This window comes from Cricetulus griseus, chromosome 3 (assembly GCF_003668045.3).
Source record: "Cricetulus griseus strain 17A/GY chromosome 3, alternate assembly CriGri-PICRH-1.0, whole genome shotgun sequence".
Lineage (NCBI taxonomy): Eukaryota > Metazoa > Chordata > Mammalia > Rodentia > Cricetidae > Cricetulus > Cricetulus griseus.
The window spans coordinates 27,455,795-27,476,239 of NC_048596.1; the positions used below are offsets into that span (position 1 = coordinate 27,455,795).

The 20,445-nt window shown below is 42.9% G+C and overlaps 1 protein-coding gene across 3 annotated transcripts in view; it reads right to left on the reverse strand.

Annotated features, from left to right (window-relative positions):
- The window catches only part of Fas (Fas cell surface death receptor), a 32,956-nt gene extending 14,869 nt beyond the window's left edge, over positions 1-18,087 (reverse strand). The window contains exon 1 of one of the 3 annotated variants that reach the window (XM_027406386.2): positions 17,901-18,087. In XM_027406386.2, coding sequence (XP_027262187.1) covers positions 17,901-17,930 — 30 coding nt within the window. In that variant the 5' untranslated portion in view covers positions 17,931-18,087. Of the gene's footprint in view, positions 1-17,693; positions 17,865-17,900 lie in introns of those variants that run through there. The other 2 variants (XM_027406384.2, XM_027406385.2) reach the window with 2 other exon arrangements.
- Positions 18,088-20,445: the final 2,358 nt, after the last annotated feature.

Consider the following 20,445-nt stretch of genomic DNA (forward strand, 5'->3'; position numbering starts at 1 on the left):
GCTAGCCCAAACTGACAAATCTAAAGCAATCAAGCTTCATGCCCAAGTGTTCATAAATGTGTGTGTGTACATGTGTGTGTGTGTGTGCCCTGTGGATGTACAGCCTGTCCTTGGTATGAAAATTTTAACCAACATCTAAGAGAAACTACATGTGCAGTCCTTGATTCCTACCATAAATGGTTAAGCAGCCAAAGCAGAAGGACAGAAATCAATACATTTACAGATTTGCTGCTAGTAGTACCTTTCCAGAAAAGGACATATATGTTATGCCATTTGGAGCTTTCTCAAAGAAATGTACCCCTCTCCTACTTCACCCTAGCTACTTGCGATTCTGAGGCCTCAAATTCAAGGTCTACTGGACTACTAAGTGAAGTCAATGCCAGCTTGGCAACTTAAGGAGACCCTCTCAAAATATAAAGGTTGCCTTTGTTGTTGTTTATAAAGGAGGCCCGGGCAAGTAGCCCAAAGGTAGCAAACTTGCCTAGTATGCCTGAGTACTTTAAGTGTACTCGAGACAGGGAATCATTATCCAAAACCCATTCAGAATCTGAGAATGTGAAATCCACAATCAAGATGAGTAGAGTCACAAGACTCTAGCGCTATCCCGGCAGCAACCTCCTTTCTGACATAGTCACATGTACTCCACAGAGTTGATTTCTTCAGGAAAAGGTCCTTGCTTACTACCACATCAACGAATTATGTCAGGTGCCAAAAGAAATATGCTCTGAAGTGCATGTCCTGACTATTTGCAGAGGTAAGGCAAGCCGCACTGCACACAGTTTGCATTTTAAAAAGTTTGCATGTACTCATCTTTGTAGAGTGCAATGGTCTAACTGAAACTATTTAGGCAGAGACTGGGGCATTTCAATTATGATGGGCAGGAAGCCCACACAAATCCAAATGTTCTGAGCACTTTTTGTTTTGTTTTGTTTTCTGAGAAGCAGAAAAAAAAAAGCATAAAGGGAGTTAAGGATCAGAAAAGTAGGTAAACTATGGCAAATGACAAGAGGGGAAAGAGGGAAATACAAGTTATCTAAATACCCACCTTGCTAAGAAAGACATTTTAAAGCAAGAGAAACCTTGGTATTACAGTCTGCTGGAAGAAGTATAGGTAAGCAAATGCACTGCTGAGTACCTACTGTGGGTCACACATTGTCTGGTAGATGCTTGATGACAAGCCAATGGAAAGATAGATTCTTCCTACTATTGTTTATATATAAGGGAGTGCATTTGACACCCAGGAAATAGAAAATTATCACCAGGGAAGTGTATGTGTGTGGTGTGTGTGTGTGTGTGTGTGTGTGTGAGAGAGAAGAGAGAGAGAGAGAGAGAGAGAGAGAGAGAGAGAGAGAGAGAGAGAGAGAGAGAGAGGAGAGAGAGAGAGAGAGAGAAAGAGAGAGAGAGAGAGAGAGAGAGAGAGAGAGAGATTGATTTCGGGAGACGGATATTTAAAGAATGGGCTGTGTCAGCCCTCAGATCAGATGGTATAAGTCACCAACCAGAAAAACTGCATCTCGAGTCCTAAGGCAGTCTGGGGACAGAAACCTTTCTTACTGAGAAGATGAGCAGGCTGCCGTTTGTTTAGTAAAGCATTCAACAGACTGGATGAGGTCCACCTCTAATACTGAGGATTAGCTGCTTTGTTCACAGCACATCAATCTGAATATTCATCTCAGGACACATGCAGAGTGCCTGACCAAAACTCTGGGTGCAAGCTGACATAAGATATTAACCAGGGAAGAAATGCTGAATAAAGAAAGAAATGTAATAGGTCTGTCAGGGAGAAATCATACCATACACAAAAGTAAAGGAAGCTGGGAGGCATAAGGAATTTAAGGCCTGGAGGCATATTCATTAAGAAATAGTGGTCTCTGCTAGGGGAAACCCTACTAGTAAGATTCCGATAAAAGCAAATAGCAATCAAATGACTCGTAATGATGTGTTGCGATACCCATTGGTCAGTGTCTCCCTCAACCCTCATTAGAGAAGCTTCTTCTTGCAATAGATGGGAATTAACACAGACACACAACTGGACAATGTGCAGAGTGAGAGACTTCAGAACACTCAGTCCTAATTAGGATGTCTTCATCAAACCCTGTCCCTCAAGGCTCAGGGACCTATACGGAAGAGGAGGCTGAAAGATTGTAGGAGTCAGAGGGGTGGATGACTTCAAGGAATCGGTGAGTTCATGAGCTCACAGAGACCAAGGTAGCACACACAGGTTCAAGACAGATGGGGTCTCAGCACTGAGAGGGAGAAGTGGACACTGGCTCCCACCCTTAACCAAGAAGCTGCTTGCAATTGATACCACTAGCAAAGGGAAAATCTCTTTTCTAAGATAGAGTGTCATTGACTATAATAACCACATTCCAGGGCAGGTCCTATGCTCTGGAGTAGTTCACCAGCACAGAATGAACTCTAAGCATTTTGGGGTTTTATGTTTGTTTGTTTTTTGTTTGATTGTTTTGGGTTTTTTTGGGGGGGGTGGCCTCCTTTTTAATTTGGGCATTTTTTGTCTTGTTAGTTCTTTTGCTTATTTGCTTTGATTTTCTTTTTTGTGTTTCTATGGGAGGTTCCTTTTGTTTGTTTTGAGAGAGAAATTGTAGAGTTGGATGTGCAGGCAGGTGGGCAAATCTGATCGAGGAAAATATGATGAAAATATGTCATATGAAAGAGAAAATTTTACTAAAAAAGAAAAAGAACGTTGCGGAGAAGTTACAGACCTGTTGATGTATAAGGGACAGCCATATTTGGGACTGGCTTATCCAGGGCTCCTGAGGTGATATAGGGAAGAATCCCATTGGTGCTCACAGCCATAGGGGGACCCTATATCTTTAATGCTGCATTCACAAACAAGCTGGGATGTCAACTTAGAAAGACATCATGGTATCTACTCAGCTTCAGATCTTAAAAATGGATCTCCTTCTGACTAGAGCTGGCTCAGCAGTCAGATACATAAACTTACTCGAAGAGGACCATAGTTTGGGTCCCAGCACCTACATCAGGGAGCTCACAGGCCCTTTAAACTTCAGTCCCAGGAAGTCTGTTGCTCTCTTCTGGCCTCCATGGGCCACCTCAGCACTCATGACCCCATGTCCCCTCACATACACACAATTCAAAGTAAAATAAATCTTCTTAAAGTAGTGACTGCTTGAATATTTCATTACCTACAGATTTTCATATTTCCCCCACATCAGAAATGTGTTTTTCTCTCCACCTTTCTGAATCCCTTGTGACCATGGGATGTGAGAGCACCCACCCTTATTTCCATTCCGCCATGGCACTTGGCTGGCCCTTTACAACGGTCATTAGCATATGCTACCTCTTCAGTTACAGTAAAATATTCACCAAGACTCATTGCTGTAGCTATAGTTGAAGATGAACACGGCTTGAAATGACGTTGCCAAAGCCCATGTTTAGGAGTGGTTGACAAAGGACTCCAACTCAGCACTTCTGTCCAAATTTGGGCTGGGCTCAGACACTTGTTTATAAGGATTTCCTTAATTGCTTTTGCTTTATTTAGGCACAAGAATTGTTTTCAGACAATGCTGAACAGAAATCAGCAAGTTAGTTTTATGAGGAGCCTTCAAAACACATGCTAGGAGGAAGGAAGGGCTTTGAAAGGGTTTCTGCTCAGACCCAAAAGTCAACCTCAAGCATCTAGCCTGGGGCAGGAGAAGGGGTCATGTAGGAGGACCATTTAAGCCATGGCTGGGGTTCAGGGAAGGTGAAGCTTGCCAGTCCCTCTCAGTCTGTCAGTCTTCCCTCCAGGTGGGGCAGCATTTGTACGAACAGCCATGGCTATGATGTAGTGTCTGGCAGAGGTATGGATCTGGAACATAGACGCCTGGATCTTCACATTTGTCCCCTTGGGATCCCAGAAGAAAGAATTTTGAGCACCTGTCCCTGCTACCAGATCATGAGAAACAGAACAGTTGGCGTTTTCTTGGCCTGCAGCATCAGAAATTACTGGTTTTCAGAGGCACTCAAGTTCCCAAACAGAAGACATGGTACAGGAATGAGTGCACCCGGTGCCTGCCCCATGTCACACACGCTGGGGCAGGCTCACCACACCTTCCTAGGAAAGGTCAGCACTTAACAAGTAACAGGGCAATGACAAGCAGAGTGACACCCCAGTGACTGAAATAAACTACCTACTTAAAGAACTTGGGTCTCCCGGAAAAGCTGGTTCCCAAACCAAGTGTGAAGACTCATCTTGGGGGCTGAAGTAGATTTTAAAAAGACAGAAAGAAGAAAGAAAGAAAAACCACTTTTTTTCTGTTCTCAGGCTCAAAATAAACAGGAAAAGGCTGTTTTTAAAGTGGAAGGGGGAAAAAAAAAAGGTGTTAGGTGATGAAAATGTCAGCCCTCCAATGGCAAGAATGACTTGATCAGCACGACTGTTCAGTACTGACACAGAGGCCGCCATCAGACTGAATAGAGTTTGTAGTAACACAGGGAAGCCTCAGCTCCATGGGAGGTAATAAGTGAAATGAAAAGTGATTTGATTCTAACCAAAGCCACAGGGTGTCTTCTTCAGTGAGACTGTAGTGCACAGTTACTACAGGAAAATGCTCCCTTGATGAGAGCCTAGAAGCTAGAAGCTGAGGAATTGGAAAAGTAGGGGGAAGAGAAACAAAACGGTATTTCTGAGCCAGCCAAAGCTCAGACATATAATCCCAGCTCCTGGGAAAGTTGAGGCAGAGGGATCACAAGTTTGAGGCTAGCCTGGCCCTTACATGCAGAGACACTGCCCAAAGAGAAGGGAGAAAGGGGAAAAAAAACAAAGCAAGAACAACAACGACAACAAACAAAAACACGGACAAGAAATGCTCTTTTAAGACACATCAAACTTTGAATAATGTTGGCTGCTGAGAGTATGGGCTCATAGCATAATAGCAAACCAGCAGCTCTGGTGGTAGCAATGATTTCTGGTTTGTGTTCTCTGATAAGATTAGAAACCTGAATGATGACAGCAGTGAATCTATAACAGGAATCACCTAATATATCAAAGATGAGAGAGGTTTGTGTTTGAGTGAGCAGCACTTTATCCGTCATAAAAATGTAGCATTTTGTCTTCTGGTTTTGATGGCACTCCTTTCGGTGTACTGAATCGAGCATCAGAAATACAACCTTTGTTTAGCTGATCCTGTCTCCTCAGCTTGGTGTGTTCATTGGGGACTGTTTCATTCCCCCTGGTCATCTGAAACCCGCTATGTCATCCCTTGACCAGTCACCTTTGCTTCATCACGAGGAAACGTCTGTCTTATTTAAACAGACTGTACAAAAAGAAAGGAGGCTATTTGAAGTTACACTAAGAACTGTTGAGGAAACTGAAAGTTATGTCCCATAAATCATCACAAACTTGTAACTTCAGTTCCCATGTGTCCCTGGTATCTTTCTTACAGAATACTTACTGTAAAAGTATGCCTTCCGAACCATGTCTTAACAGGTCCTGTGGAAAATGCACCACAGTCACCGAGACAGTAATGAGATAGCAAGGAAAAGGTGACTTAGAACTGAATACTCAGTGCTTCTCTAGAACTGGGAATAAGTAAATATATTTCTTAAAAATTGGACTGGCTGTCTTCTGTGAATTACGGTATTTGTGGGGGCCGGGGAGAAAGAAAGAAAATCTAACAATGTGATAAATGTGATGTCCAAGTTGTCCATAGAGACTACTCTAGGAAAAGTCCCAGAAATGATTCTTTTTTTCCCCATACACAATTTAGAAAGCTGCTTTTAAATTGTCTGTGATACTGTTTTATATTTACACCATACTTTGGAAAATTCACCTTATTATATAAGTATTCTTGTAGCCCTAATATGTGAATGTAATAACATAAAAGAATTCTTCTAAAATTGTTTAAATGCATGTTAATGGATTTATCTGAAAGACAGACAACTCAATTCGAAAGTGGGTATTTTAATTCCAAAGTTCAAATAGATGGGTGAAAACATGGTCTCTAGGATAGTATCCTTTTATATACTATGAAATTTGTCTTTCAGAATTTAGTCAAGAGGTTACAGGAAGTGGAAATTGGATTAATTTGGGTGAATGGCAGAAACAGAAAATGAGAAAATACGTTAAAGTTGTCTATATCAGCAAAACTTTGAGATAATTCTTAAGCTCTCTGATACTGATCCACAGTTTGGTATCTCATTAGATTTACAATTTTCCTTCTTTTCTCTCTCCTTTTAGCAATTTAGAGAAGAAAGGGCCTGAAAGGTGATTTGACCAAGCCCCTTCTCTGGTAGGTAGAGCAATGTTTAAAAATCTTACAGTTGCTGGTCCAACCTCATGCTAGTGTTGAACCAAGATTGATGTAGCTACATTGTTCGCCCACCCCAAATTCTCCTAGTAATGTCCTAACCCCCACAGGTCTTTAAAATGTGATCACGTTTTGAGATAAGGCCATTTCAGAGATGTTTTGGCTGAGTTCAGTAGGGTCAGTCCTAATCCAATTTGGCAGGTGTTGTGTTTTGAATAAGAATGGCCACCATAGGCTCATATATTTGTATGCTTAGTCACAAGGGAGTGGCACTATTTGAGAAGGATATAGAGGCGTGGCCTTGTTGGAGTAGGTATGGTTCTGTTGGAGGAACTGTGTCACTGGGGATGGGCTTGGAGGTTTCAAAAGTATACACCAGGCCCAGGGTCTCTCCTCTTGCTGCCTGTGGATCAAGATATAGAACTCTAGGGAAATGTCTGGAGATCTACAAAGATGACACCAGCTAACAATCTAAACAACAGAGGAGAGGCTACCTTAAATGCCCTCCCCTGATAATGAGATTGATGACTGACTTATATGCCATCCTATAGCCTTCATTCAACAGCTGGTGGAAGTAGAAGCAGACACCCAAAACTAACCACCGAGCTGAACTGGAACCTAGATGCAGAGAAGGACGACTGAAGAGCAAAGGGGTCCAGATCAGGCTGGTGAAACCCACAGAAACAGCTGACCTGAAGAAGGGGGAACTCTTGCTCCCCAGACTGATAGCTGGAATATCAGCATGGGACTGATATAGACCCCAGGAACATGGGTTTCAGTGAGGAAACCTCGGACATCTACAGGACTTCCTGTAGAAGTTCAGTACTTATCCCTAGCATAGGTATGGACTTTGGGAGCCCATTCCATATAGAGGGATACTCCCTGGGCCAAGACACATGGGGGGGGGGGTAGGCCCTATCCCAAAGGATATGATAGACTCTGATAACACCCTATGGAAGGCCTCACCATCCAGGGGGAGCAGAAAGGATATGTGATAGGTAGGGTTTTAGTTGGGGGGTGGTAGGGGAGGATGGGAGAAAGAAGGGAACTGGGATTGACATGTAAAACAATCCTGTTTCTAATTCAAATTTTAAAAAAAGTTGAAAAAAAAAGGTGTAGAACTCTCAGCTACTTCTCCAGCACCATGTCTGTCTGCCTGCCACCATGCTCCTTACTATGTTGACAATGGACTAAACCTTTGAAACTGTAAGCCAGCTCCAACTGTTGTGGGATATTTGATTGCACTGTGTGAAGATGAGTCTTTGTCCTTCCTTGCCTGCCTAAGGTGCCTTCTGATTGGTTTAATAAAGAGCTGAATGGTAAATAGCTAGGCAGGAGAGGATAGGCCAGATTTCTGAGAAGATATAGGAACTCTGAGAAGAATCTGGAGGAGGAGATTTGCCAACCAGATGTGGAGGAAGTCCGATGTTAAGTACTGAGGAAAGATTATAAGCCACATGGCAGAATGCAGATGAATATAAAATGGGATAGTTTAAGTTTTAAGAGCCAGGTGGGTACAAGCCTAAGCTAAAAGGCCATAAGTTCATACTGAAGAAGTCTCTGTGTCATTATTCGGGAGCTGGCAGTACAAAGAAAGTCCGACTACACCCAATTAAAGCCTTTCTTTTATGAAAGTTGCCTTTGTCGTGGTGTGTCTTTCCAACAGCAGAACAGTGACTAGGAAAGCTGTGTAGATGCACAGATTAAGATACACAGGACTTGGTCAAATAGGTTAAATGTATTTGGGGAGAAGCCACTTATATAAGTCACAGGTGCAGCTGGGTGCATCTCCCACTACACAGCTGGTATTCTTTTATGAGGGAACGTGGGTGCTCACAGATAGAGGAAGATGTGGTGAAGACACAAAGAGATGAAGGCCATTTGTAACTGAAAAACAGGGGCCCCAAAAGACTCTTCACAGCCCTCAGAAGCAGACGACTCTGTCACTTTCATCTTCGATGTCCTGAGATGAGAACTGTAAGAATTGTTCAAGCTACCCTGCATGCAAGACCTGGTCATAACAGCCCTAGCACGCTAATATAAATGCAAAAGTACGGCCTCTTCCTCCCCTCACACTCCTGAGTTGAAGAACAGCAGTGGCACATATAAACCTGGGAACAAATCATAGCTGAAGGGATATTCATCATGAATGATCACAGAGGTAAATGGATAAGAGAATTTCCATGAAATTTATAGTGGAAATCACCCAAAGGCCGACACAAGCCAGACTTCTTCCTGGATTCATTGGCCATGCAAGGCTCACTGCCCTACACTGCTAAAGAAAACCACAAAACAACAAATGAAGAGGTGCCAATCACTTCCACCAGCTTGCTTCCTAGACTCACCAGTACTTATTAATACTTGACTGAAAAGAAATTCTTTAAAAAGGCAATCAGCAAATAGTTTGTTGTTTTAGCAGTTTACCAAGGAATAATTCTCAAATCTACCAGGGACTTAATGCATCTAAAGTTGTGTAAACCAGTTAAGTAGTATTGCCATTTTGTATCACTGCTTTGTTCAAAAAATGAAATAAAGATTTAAAAATATACATGAAAGAGATAAGTGAAAGTTCTATGTGCTTTTACTTATTTCAGAATGTATAAGTGTGCAAAGTAACCCCATCCCAGATGTGTCATCTTTCTTTCTTCAAGCCAGTCTCTGGAAAGCTCAGGGGAGAAACAGTGCAATAGCAGGACTTGGTTATGTCCGTAACTGACCAACCAGCAAGTAAGACAAACAGAAGGAACCCAGGAAATCCCACCTGGATTCTATTTTAAGTTTAATGCTTAAAGCTTAAATTTTAGAGATTAAGTTTAATTTTTTAAAGTTAGAAAAGCAATTCTATGAGATGAAGGGTGGGTATAACTCAGTGATGGAGTACTTGCCTAAAATGTGCAAGTCCCTAGGTTCAATTCCCAACACCAGAAAAAGGAAGAAAAGAAGGGAAGAAGGAAGGAAGAAAGGAAGGAAGGAAGGAAGAAAGGAAGAAAGGAAGGAAGGAAAAGAAAACTGGTTCTCAGAAACCCTGACATACATAAAAATCACCATTAAGTAATACATAAAAACGCTAACAAATACCAGAATCATATATGGCACGTTTTGATAAAATGCTCAGGGCTTAGCAGCAACCTTGAGAATCAAGATATCTGCATGGGAGAGGACTACTGGGCTGCAGTGCTGTACCCGGACCCAGGGGCCAACTGGCACTAAACTTGGGAGAACAGAATTGCTACACTCACCCAGATCTGTTTTCCAACAGACATTAAAAATATCTAATATTTAAATGGTTCCAAAAAGCAACACAAATAAATGTATAAATTCATGTATATGTATTTTATACATCAGCACTACACGTGCTAAACAAAGCATAGTCTAGAACAATGTGTAGACTATTTTTTATTGCATTGTTTTGACAAAAAGCAGAGAGCTGACAAGTTGTATTTGACCACCACAAGCTTCATCTCTCTCTCTCTCTCTCTCTCTCTCTCTCTCTCTCTCTCTCTCTCTCTCTCTCTCTCACACACACACACACACACACACACACACACACACACACCTCCATTACCTCAATGCTTTGTTCTGTGTGGTCAAGCCCACACCTGATCTTCCCCAGACTCTTACTCTGAGCTAGTCAATCTTTAGAACCTATCTTTATGAAAGGTGTCACATGTACTTTACAAAGAAGTTTCAATGTAGTCATATCTTAAGCTTTATTGTACACACGGAGTCTAGTTATCACCAGGAGAGTTTTCATCAAAGTTTTGCTATCCTTAAATGTGCCTAAAATAAACTACTCAGAGTCAGGTTCCCAAAGTTGGATCCAACACCAACTACTTAGCTGTGCTGAACTGAACTGCCTTCTTGACATCCGTGGATCATTACTATGATGGCCGTTGTGGTCACAGAATCCTCAGCAATTCCTCTCCATTCAGTGGGCCTTGGACAATTGCTTGAACCAACCGTAACTGCTGCTTCTAAATTCCCATGATGAGGGGGTGGCTGGGCTGTGTGATAGTACAAGGAGTGGTAATTAGGATGGCCAGTTCATTTCTCTCTTAAAAAGGAAAATTTGCTCAATCTCATGATAGCAATTTCTTGTTTGCATAGCAAGCTGTTTTCCTGATGAAGCCAGCTTCCAAGCCCCTTTCTTCTATTTGAGAGCAAGGATTTCGAGGGGAAAAAGAATGGCAGGTAACTGAGTGAATGTACTTTCTGCTTTTTTGAATTATATAAACACACCCATGTGGGCCCCAAAAGCAAAAATAATACAAAACTAGAGACTATGGCACTTCCATGAGTGTGCGTGTACACTGTGTGTGTGTGTGTGTGTGTGTGTGTGTGTGTGTGTGTGTGTGTGTGTGTGTATGTGTGTGTGTGTATGTACAATTGGAGTTCAGAGAGCAACCTGCAAGACTGTTCTCTTTCACATCATGTGGGGTCCATGGACCCAAATCAGGTTGTAAAGCTTGGCAGCAAGCGCTTCTATCCACATATTTTCCTTTTGTGGATTTTATTTATTTGTTTATTTGTTTTAGGGTGATGAGATCAACCTCAGGGCCTGACACATGCTAAGCAAACACTATCACTGAGCTACTTCTCAGATCCAAGAAACAATTATTTATAAATTATAAAATTAATAAACAAAATTATTGTAATGCAAGCTCCTTTAATAAATACCCTCTCTATAAAATATTGAAATTATAAAATAATAATTACACAAAAACATACCCAGGTTAGTATACCCAGAAAGTGTCAAGGGGAAGACCATACATTGCACTGATTAAATAGTATGATGTACATGTGTGGATAAGACTCAGGAGCCGTAAGTAAAATTTTAAAATGTTCCCATAATGCTGATTTTTTTCAAATAATGAATTACTTTATTTTCCAGTATTTATGCTTAATTTCATTCTGTTTGACAACTTTTAAATATTTATCTACTCAAAAAGAAGAGAGGGATTAATTATCCTAAACTTGGCTTCAAGTTGCTTTTTAATGCATTATTTTATTGCAATTTTAAATTGCATGCTTTTTGTTACTTCTCAGTAAGTGGTCTTTGGCACATAGTATAAAACATGTGCTTGGTAAGGGACTTTTGGAACTAAGAGAATTCACCCAAAGCACAAGTTATCAGGGGCTTTTGCAGGGGGATTTCCTTATTCAAGTTTCTAATTCTCTCAGAAAAACTGTGATTCTCTCCAACTGGCAATTGGATTGTGGTGGTCCACCTCCCCACTGAGCATGCCCGAGCAGTCAGAAAGTTGTCTTGATACACTGACACTCCCACCCTAAGACTTCAGTCTCAAAGAGACAGCATCAAACCCTGGTTCGTCAGCTCTTTTCTGGTAATCTCAGGGTCAGAATAAAATCTTTTCCTACATTAAAGTCTCCATCTACTCTATAGGCGACAAGGACGGTAGAATACTTTCTGTTTGTTAGCTGTAACTGGTGGCCTTCAGCTTAATTGTTGCTTTTCAGTCTTTCCACAATTTAAAAACTTGTGTTTTGGGGTGAGAGGGCCACTTAGTTGGGAAATTCTTGCCCTGCAAGCACACGAACTTGAATTCAATGTGCCAGAACCCACAAAACTTGAATTTTTCCACCCTTGTTATTGCTTTTGATTTATACTTAGTCTTGTTATTGCATTCATAAAACTTTCAAGTCCCTTGTGGGATAAAGAAAGCCCTTCCAAAAAAATATGGGAAAAACATTTTTTATATTTCTAGGGTTGTTTTAAAGAAAATGATTAAATTATAAATGAAGCAGCTGTCTTTGTCCACGCCTTCAAAACAAACCAAAAAACCCACAGTTTATGATTCTGCTGTAGGATTGCTTATAAATGTGCTGTTCTTTCCAAATCACCTCTCATTTTCTTCAACCATCATTTTTAACAACTGCTCTAAGAAATATCAGGAAAGTGGCTGTCCATAGTGAGTGATTGGTCACATCCCTAAATAATGTGGCATGAAACCTTTAAGGACCTTGTAGTGCTTTATCACACACACACACACACACACACACACACACACACACGCACGCACATGGGACTCATAACTCTTACACATGGAGTAAAGTAAAAGTAAATTAGACTGCTTTTCTATCGCCTTTAAAAATTTGTGAAGGTTCGCAAACTTCAGACTTATTTATTGAACAAAAAAATTTCCAGAAACTAGGAGAGGAAAAAGAATCTCTAAGAAGCAAAGAGAAGAAAGAGAGGCAAAGAAAGGGCCAGTTGCTGTGTCTATAAATGGCATTGGAGACAGGGGAACCCGGGGAAGGCAGTAAAAGAAAACCTATCCCCAAATCTACTCCCTGGAAATTACCAGTATTTAACAAAACTCGCAGGTGTGTTCCAATTCACAATGCCTCTATTTCACTTATGCTACTACTGAAGAATCCCTACTATACAGAGACGCATATTTTAGGAGATGCACAAGGTGATACAATGTTAGAATAATGGGGGCTTCATGTTGGACAAGGCCAGGTTCTGACTGAGTAGGGGTACTTCAGAGTCTCGTGTGGTGGATGGAAGGTACTATGAGATGCAGCAATGATTATGTAGGTGAAAGGGTTATCATTACAACTTTACTCCTCTGTCTTTATAACATTATTTAGTAAGCATTAATTTCCCAGGCTTAAATCATAATTTTAATATTTATGTACTAATGCGTGTGTAAAACTTCACATGTGCATACACGTATTGTGTGCATTCCTTTAGGAAGACTGTTTCTTGGGTTCTTGCGGCACACATCCTATGATAAAGACACAGCTGGGCCTGAGCTGAGCATAGCTCCAGCCTTCGGCATACTTCTCAGAGCTGAGAGTGTTTCCAAGCCACCCACACTGCAGTGACGCAATGATGACAAGCCAGTTTACACCAAGGAGGATCTTAGAACACCCTAAAGGCATTTCTAAAGGCCAAACATTGTACAGTATGTCTTAAAGAACCAAAGGGACATTTTTACTCCTTCATGAGGTGCCAAGTATAAGAGCCTCTGTCATTTTACTCCTGTTATACTCCGGGTATCAGATGCAACGAGCAAACTGTCTAGTCCAAAAGAAACTCCAGTTCCTCAAACTCCAAAAGGCAGTACAGATATCCAGAAATGAGTTCAGCCTGGACTGTAGAAGGATTTCTGGCAGTTAGATAAAAAGGCAGCCAAGGAGTCAATTTCCCTTGCTGCTGGCAGAAGGCCTATCAGGCTATCACAGTGCATGCTGGTACCACAAGTACTACTGTAGCATCCCAGCCCTTCTCACCTCCTCCCCTAACCTAAACTCCCTCCAGCTCATGGGCTTCCCTCCCCACAGCTACTCATTCTCCTTATAGCCCCGCTATTCTCGCTATGTACTGCCCCACCTCTGCTCCTGCTTCTGTCGTTGGATTGTCTCTGTTCCCCATCCCTGCTACCCTCCCCTTTCTCCCAATTAGCTCTGGCCATATCCAGTTTGCTTCATTCTCTCTGCTCTGGCTGTTCTTTCTCTCGTATCTACAACAAAAACCTTCCCCTTAACCATACTGTGCATCTGTCATGGCGTCACTTTATATACCTGCTGCTTCTGTGTACCCTGGAGTGGTACACAGAGACCCCTTTCCAAGGTGCCTAGCCTCTCCAAACCAAACCAAGCTACTGACTTGACGCTCCTAAGGTATGGGATATTTGTTTCTTCTGGCTCCTGATGCCCACCATGCCCTACTCCAAGTTTCAGAGTCCTCATCTTCAGCTGCTTCTTCCCTCCACCTGTTCTCTCCTGGAAGCTACTTGCTCTTTCTCTGTCAGCCGCTAGATAGAGCCTACTACTGTTATGAAAGTCATGCTGATGTGTTCTCTCTCCCTATTCGGAACCCATTGCCCGGAAAGGGATGCTTCTCCTTTGTGATTTCAGACTTTTCTTCCTGACAAGGCTCTCAGTCCACTTGGGATGCCCTGGATTGGAATTTTGTCACTTATCCGTCTCTCTTCCATCCTTGCTTTCCTTTCCCAATGTGGTCTCAGCTTCCCTCTGGAGCTTGCTCTGTCTCTCTTGTCCATCTCCTCACTCTAATCCTCCTTGCTAGCTCTGTCTCTCAGCTGCCTTCTGGAGCTAACTCTGTCTCTAACCATGGCTAACTATTTGTCTCCCCTCATCTCTCCATGGAGCTTCCTACCCTGTCTCTATCCTTCTCATTGGCTCACTGGAGCCTGACATTGGAGACCTGCAGGTACATCAGGCATTTTTTATGTTCTCCTGAGCCTATTGGGATACATATTCTCTCTCTCTCTCTCTCTCTCTCTCTCTCTCTCTCTCTCTCTCTCTCTCTCTTCCATTCAGAATACTCCACTCACACCTTCTCTAATCTCTTTTCTTCCTCAGACTCAGAGATCCCATTAAGCCTCACTGTCTTACTACAAATGGCTTGGCCTCAGTATAGCTCAACAACCAAAGGTGGCACACTAGATTTCCAAATTCTCACACATAGTAACAACTTCTGCCACTGTGCAAACAATTGATCCCCAAATCTCTTATCTCTAAGCCTTCTCTGCCCCTTGCTCTTATCTCTGAGTCTTCTTTGCTCTGTCTGCTCAAGTCTCTCCCCTGATCACTAAATTCAGTTTTACAGAGATTCAAATGTCTTCTGTGTGTGGATAATATTTAAATATTGTCCCATGATATTCCGCTTTATTTTTAAATAATCTGGCTCTTGAGTTGGGTTATGGCCTCCTTCTCCAGGTCTAAAACTGATTGTTTAAAAGTTTCCTACAAAATCTCTGTCCTGGGTCAGGCAGGGACACTTGTCTTTCTGACTAGGAGGACAGCAAACCGAAGAACACAGGAAAAAACACTTTATGTTTTAAAACAGCTAAAAAGTAAACTGTTTCCTTTGGTGATATATTGTTTATGATCTAATAAACGTTGCCTGTATATCAGAATGCAAAGCTAGCCACAGCCGTAGAAGCCAGGCAATGGTGGCATATGCCTTTAATCCCAGGACTCAGGAGACAGAGGCAGATGGATCTCTGTGAGTTCAAGGCCACCCATGGCTACATAGAAAAGAATCAGTCTAAAAGACAAGCAGAGCTCACGCCTTTCATCCCAGTACTAGAGAGGTATGTAAGATAGGATTAGGGTCTCATGCTTGGCAATTATCCTCCATCCACCTTGAGGACAGGAGGCATTCTGTCTCCAGCCATGCTGAGGATTCATAGAGCAAGGATCATCCTTTCAGTCTGAGGTAGAGGTAAGAGCTAGTGACTTGGCTACTTTGCTTTTTTGATCTTCAGCTTGAACCCCAGTATCTATCTCTGGGTTTTGTTTTGTTTTGTTTTGTTTTATTGTCTGTGCTACAGTTTCCAATATGAATCATGGCTCCTTATCTCATACTACTCTTCTTGGTTTTACTTAACTCTCTTATAATTCTAAAAGGTTTGCTGAAGTATAAACTTTAGCTCAAGATTTGTAAGACTATTGTGCAAACTTCCTGTATCTAAGGATTTGTAACTTCACTGGGTGTGGTTAAAAAAAAACAACAACTTGTAAAATCTGTAACAAAAAGTTAGCTTAAAATTTGTAGCAGAAAGGGTTCATAGTTTAAAAATCTATACCATGTTTATAGCACAGGATGCTTACCAAGCCTTTGATCAGTATTGACCTATGAACCCACCCACCAGTTCCAGAAGACTTGGTTTGGATACTTAAGATCTTTGCCCAGACCCTGGAGTCTGTCTGGAAGGGACTCTACCCAGTCATCTTCAAAGTACTCGGTGTCATCCCTGAACAAGGCCACTGTGGATGATGTCTTGGACCTTGGGCCCCTTAAAGATAAGACTGAGCAGAGTTTACTAATCTGGGATACATGAATCCCATGAGCCCCAAACCTGGACTTGGGAATTCAGAAAAAAAAGGGGGCGGTTTGAGAAACTCTTTGAATGCAGACCTCTGTTCTCTTATGTCCCTTCCAGGGGAGAGACAGGAGTCAGTAAGTCAGGTTGAAAAGGGGCTAGAAAAGGGCCTTCAGGGATTATAATTTTATGCATGCCCTGGCAAGGCCAAAGTATCTGCATCATGTCCTCAAATTGTCTGGCTTGCTTGTACCAATGGTTTGACTATATGTGCCTCCTCGGGGCCCCCTGGAAAGTCATTTCCCTTACCTCTGGCAAGAGGGACATGGCACCTATGGACGTATGGCACCTATCAGAATATCAAAGCAAGTATCTGTTATGCATTTCAAAGTCCATGCTAGCATCCTAGCTCCTCTCACCTTCTCCCTACTCCAACTCTTGAGCTCACCAGCTTCCCACCCCCTAGCTACTCATCCTCCTTATTCTCACTATGTTCTGTGTTTTGCTCCCGAGTCTCTCACTGTGTGTTCTCTATTCTTTATCCCCTGCTATTCTCCCGTCTGTCACAGGTAGCCCTCGCCATGTCCAGTCTACTGGCTATCATGTTCAGTTCATGTTCTTTCTTTATATACTCTGGACTCTTCCGAATGCCTCTGGCTGTTCTGTCACATCTATAGAGAAAAAAAACAAAACAAAAAAACAAAAAAACAAAAAAACAAAAAAAACAAAAACAAAAAAACTTCCCCTTAACCATGCCACGGAGCAGTCACTCATCAGCTTATACACAAGCTGCTTGTGCCTGGGTGTTAGAGCTGAGTTCAAGTCCAGCACTGCCACAAGTTAGATGTGTTATCGCTGCAGTTCTTAAGCTCTCTGAACTTCATTTTGATTTCTAAAAGCCAGCAGAGGCTGTCTTCCTCTCTTCGCTGCTGTGAAAATCGATGTTATAACATCATACTCAGGAGTTTTTAGGGGTCCAATAAAACAATCAGTCTAAACTTAGGGGCCAAATAAAACAATCTGTTTAAAATCGAATAATCAAGGCAGCATTCCTGAGCAGGGAACTTTCCTGTAGAGGCCAAGTGCTGGGCGGGCTTTTACTCCTGTGCCTGCAGCAGGCACCAGGCTGAGACCCACAGCCCAAGGGTTACCGGACAAACTTGCTGGAGAGCGCCAGCAGAGAAAGAATCAGAGAAGAAACAGGACAGACAACAACACAAAAATATCCACCAGTCCAGCCACTCACAGTCCAGCTGAATTCCCGGAAGGGGAGAAATTGGTTTATTTTTCCGCGTTGTCACAAGAACATAAACAAATCTTCAGAGGCTTATTAATACGAAGTAACTTTCTTAAAGTTACTTTGAGAAATGCTACCTTCGGACTCCTGGGTTGTAACCACAGCCCAGAGAAGACTTACTTCCCCAGCTGAACGAACTGTCAAAAGTGCCAAGTGCCAAGTCCATCCATGCCACACACTCAGAGGGAACCCCTCTCCTGCCACAAAGTGGATCTTTGTCTGGGCATGTCTCTTGCCCTCTCCAGCCAAGACAAAGCCAATCAAGACTCGGCCAGCACCAAGCGCTGGCCGTTCCCCACTCACACTTTTCTCAGAAAAGTGCCAGAGCTGCAGGGTCTGAGTCTGGAGATCAACCCTAAGCACCGAGCCAGGAAAGAAAGCAGCTTCCCCCGCCCTTCTGGACATCCGGACGGAAAGGGGTGGCCGTCATGCAATGCCAGCCGCATCTGGGTTCCCGCGCGGTGGTCCCCAATGCTCATCGTCCCATATCCCAGGCGTCTCAAAGCTTACCAGAGGGAGGGCAGCCCAAATCCACAGCATGTCTGTGCCTCAAGGGAAAGCCAGCCCAAGTCTCCACCTCTCAGCCGGGTGAGTCACCTACACTGGCAGTCTGCTTGTCCCACCCCTTTGCTCTAGATGGCCTCTGAGTGTGTACTTTGCCTGTGCCCGCCCCTGGCATGTTAGCAACGTGGTTCTCAAACCGCTTCCCTCCGGTGTCCCCAGAAATCGCTTTGAACACCTGTATGTCACTTTTCTGAGGGACCAGACACACACAACCTATGTAAAGCCCCAGTCAGGGTTTGGGAGGAAGTTCTGCTGGGCTCAGGGGAAAACCACTGACTCATCAACTCCCTGGTGGGGGGCTGGGGAGAGGAAAGCCAGAGTAGGGCTTGATTGCACAACTGGGCATTCCCCATCCTGGGTGCTTCCACAGTTACACCCCCAGTTCAAAGGAGAGCCTTTTCTTCCTTTTGCTCTTGCACCCTGGAAAGAAATCTGAACTCCTGAGTGAACTGGCCCTTGACTAATTGCTGGAGACAAAGACCATCCTGCTTTCGCTCAGCCTTCAGTATTTTGTCAGTGACTGGACTGCTGAGGCTCCTGGAACACCTGAATAGGGTACAGAATGGTAACTACCATAGAGGCCATACAGACCCTGGGATCCTGATGAGGGAGGGTCCCTCCATGGAGTCCATGAATAGTATATGGAGTGACAGTCACCATATAGGAGGTAGAGATACTGGGCTGTGTGATCCTGAGGGAAAGCCCATCCTGGCTGCATTCCCCAGGTGGAGAACAAAGCTAAATGGCCTATGACAAATCACAGAGCTGTTGTTAAGTCAGTGGTAACAGAGCTAGAATCCACAGAACCACAGAGGTTAGCTATAGAGCAAGGGACTTGGGCGGTGGCAGAGGATGGGGGCGGGGAGATAGATCTTGTTAGGAAAGAGAAATAGAAGAGATAGTTATGGCCGGAGGGAGGTGGCTGGGATGGGAGGATCAGGTTGGAAGGGGAGAGGAGTAGGAAAGAGAGGGAGAGATAGCTAAAATTCATTGCCATTTGGGAAGTAAAATGGAGACCTGATACATTCACAATGTGTTCTGCCTGTGAGATATGCTAGTGCAATAGTGTCACAAAGTTTGTGAGATCAACCAACCAGTATCTGATTTGACTTTCGGCCCACTCCGAAAGATGGAACACATGCCTGACATTGATTGGGTGATCAAGAGCCAGACACTAGATAGTCCAGGGACCAAGGGTGAACCAAATCCCATTGTTCTAAAAGAAGAGAAACATTGCAAAAAAGAAAGAAAGAAAGAAAGAAAAAGGTCCTAATTATATTCTGCTATACACTGGATCAGTGCCTTGCTCAGCCATCATCAGAGAAGCTTCCTCCTAGAGCAGATGAGAACACATACAGAGACCCAAAGCAGACATTATGAAGAGAGTCAGAGACCAATGAATACACAGCTCTAAATGGGATGTCTCCATCAACTCCCTCCCTCCAGGGTTCAAGGGAACAGCAGGAAGAACGTGAGAACCAGAAGGGATGGGGGACACAAAGAAAATAAGATTCTCTAAGTCACCATGATCCAAGCTCATATGAACTCAGAGACTGAGGCAGCACACACAGGGCCTGCTCAGGTCTGCTCCAGGCCCGTTGCAGATATGTTATGACTTCCAGTTTAGTGTCTATGTGGGATGCCTGAGTATGTGAATGAGTGAGTGTCCGTTTCTTGTGCCTTCTCTTGGCCCTTTCCCTTCTGTTTGCTCATTCTGTCCAATTTCAGTGAGTTAAATTTTGTTATCTTACTTTTTCTTCTCCTTATCATCCCTTAGAAGCCTGTTTGTTTTCTAATGACAGAAAGGGAGTGCCTGGATGGGAGGAGGAGTGAGAGGTTAGATGTGGGGGATAGAGGGGTGGGAAGGACACTGTAATCAGGATATATTATATGAGAAAAAATTCAATTTTCAATAAAAGGGGAAAAACCCTCACCCAGCTGTATTAAACATTGCTATTACTTCCTCCTTTTGTCTTGATTATTTCCTGACCAATTTTCTTTGAAAAAAAAACAAAACGATTTTTGTCACTCTCTATTGCTCTAGTTAATTAACATAGCTCAAAGTCACTATTATTTTAGAAAAGTAGATAGCACTTTAGTGTTGTGTGCAGGTTCTACAACCTTCCTAATGCTTTGACCCTTTGATACAGTTTCTCATGTTGTGGTGACCCCCCAACCATAAAGTTATTTTGCTGCTACTTCATAGCTATAATTTTGCTACTGTTAAGAATTGTGATATAAATATCTAATATGCAGATCCAGAGTACTCACCTGGTATTTTCACCTCTTTTCTTCCCTGGAGAATTCATCTATTCATCTAATTAAGAACACACACACACACACACACACACACACACTCACACGAGAGAGAGAGAGAGAGAGAGAGAGAGAGAGAGAGAGAGAGAGAGAGAGAGAGGAGAGAACCTCCTGCAGCATTTTCTTCTGAATTCACTTTAGTGCTCTGAATCTGGGTTGTTGCCCTCCTTCCTGT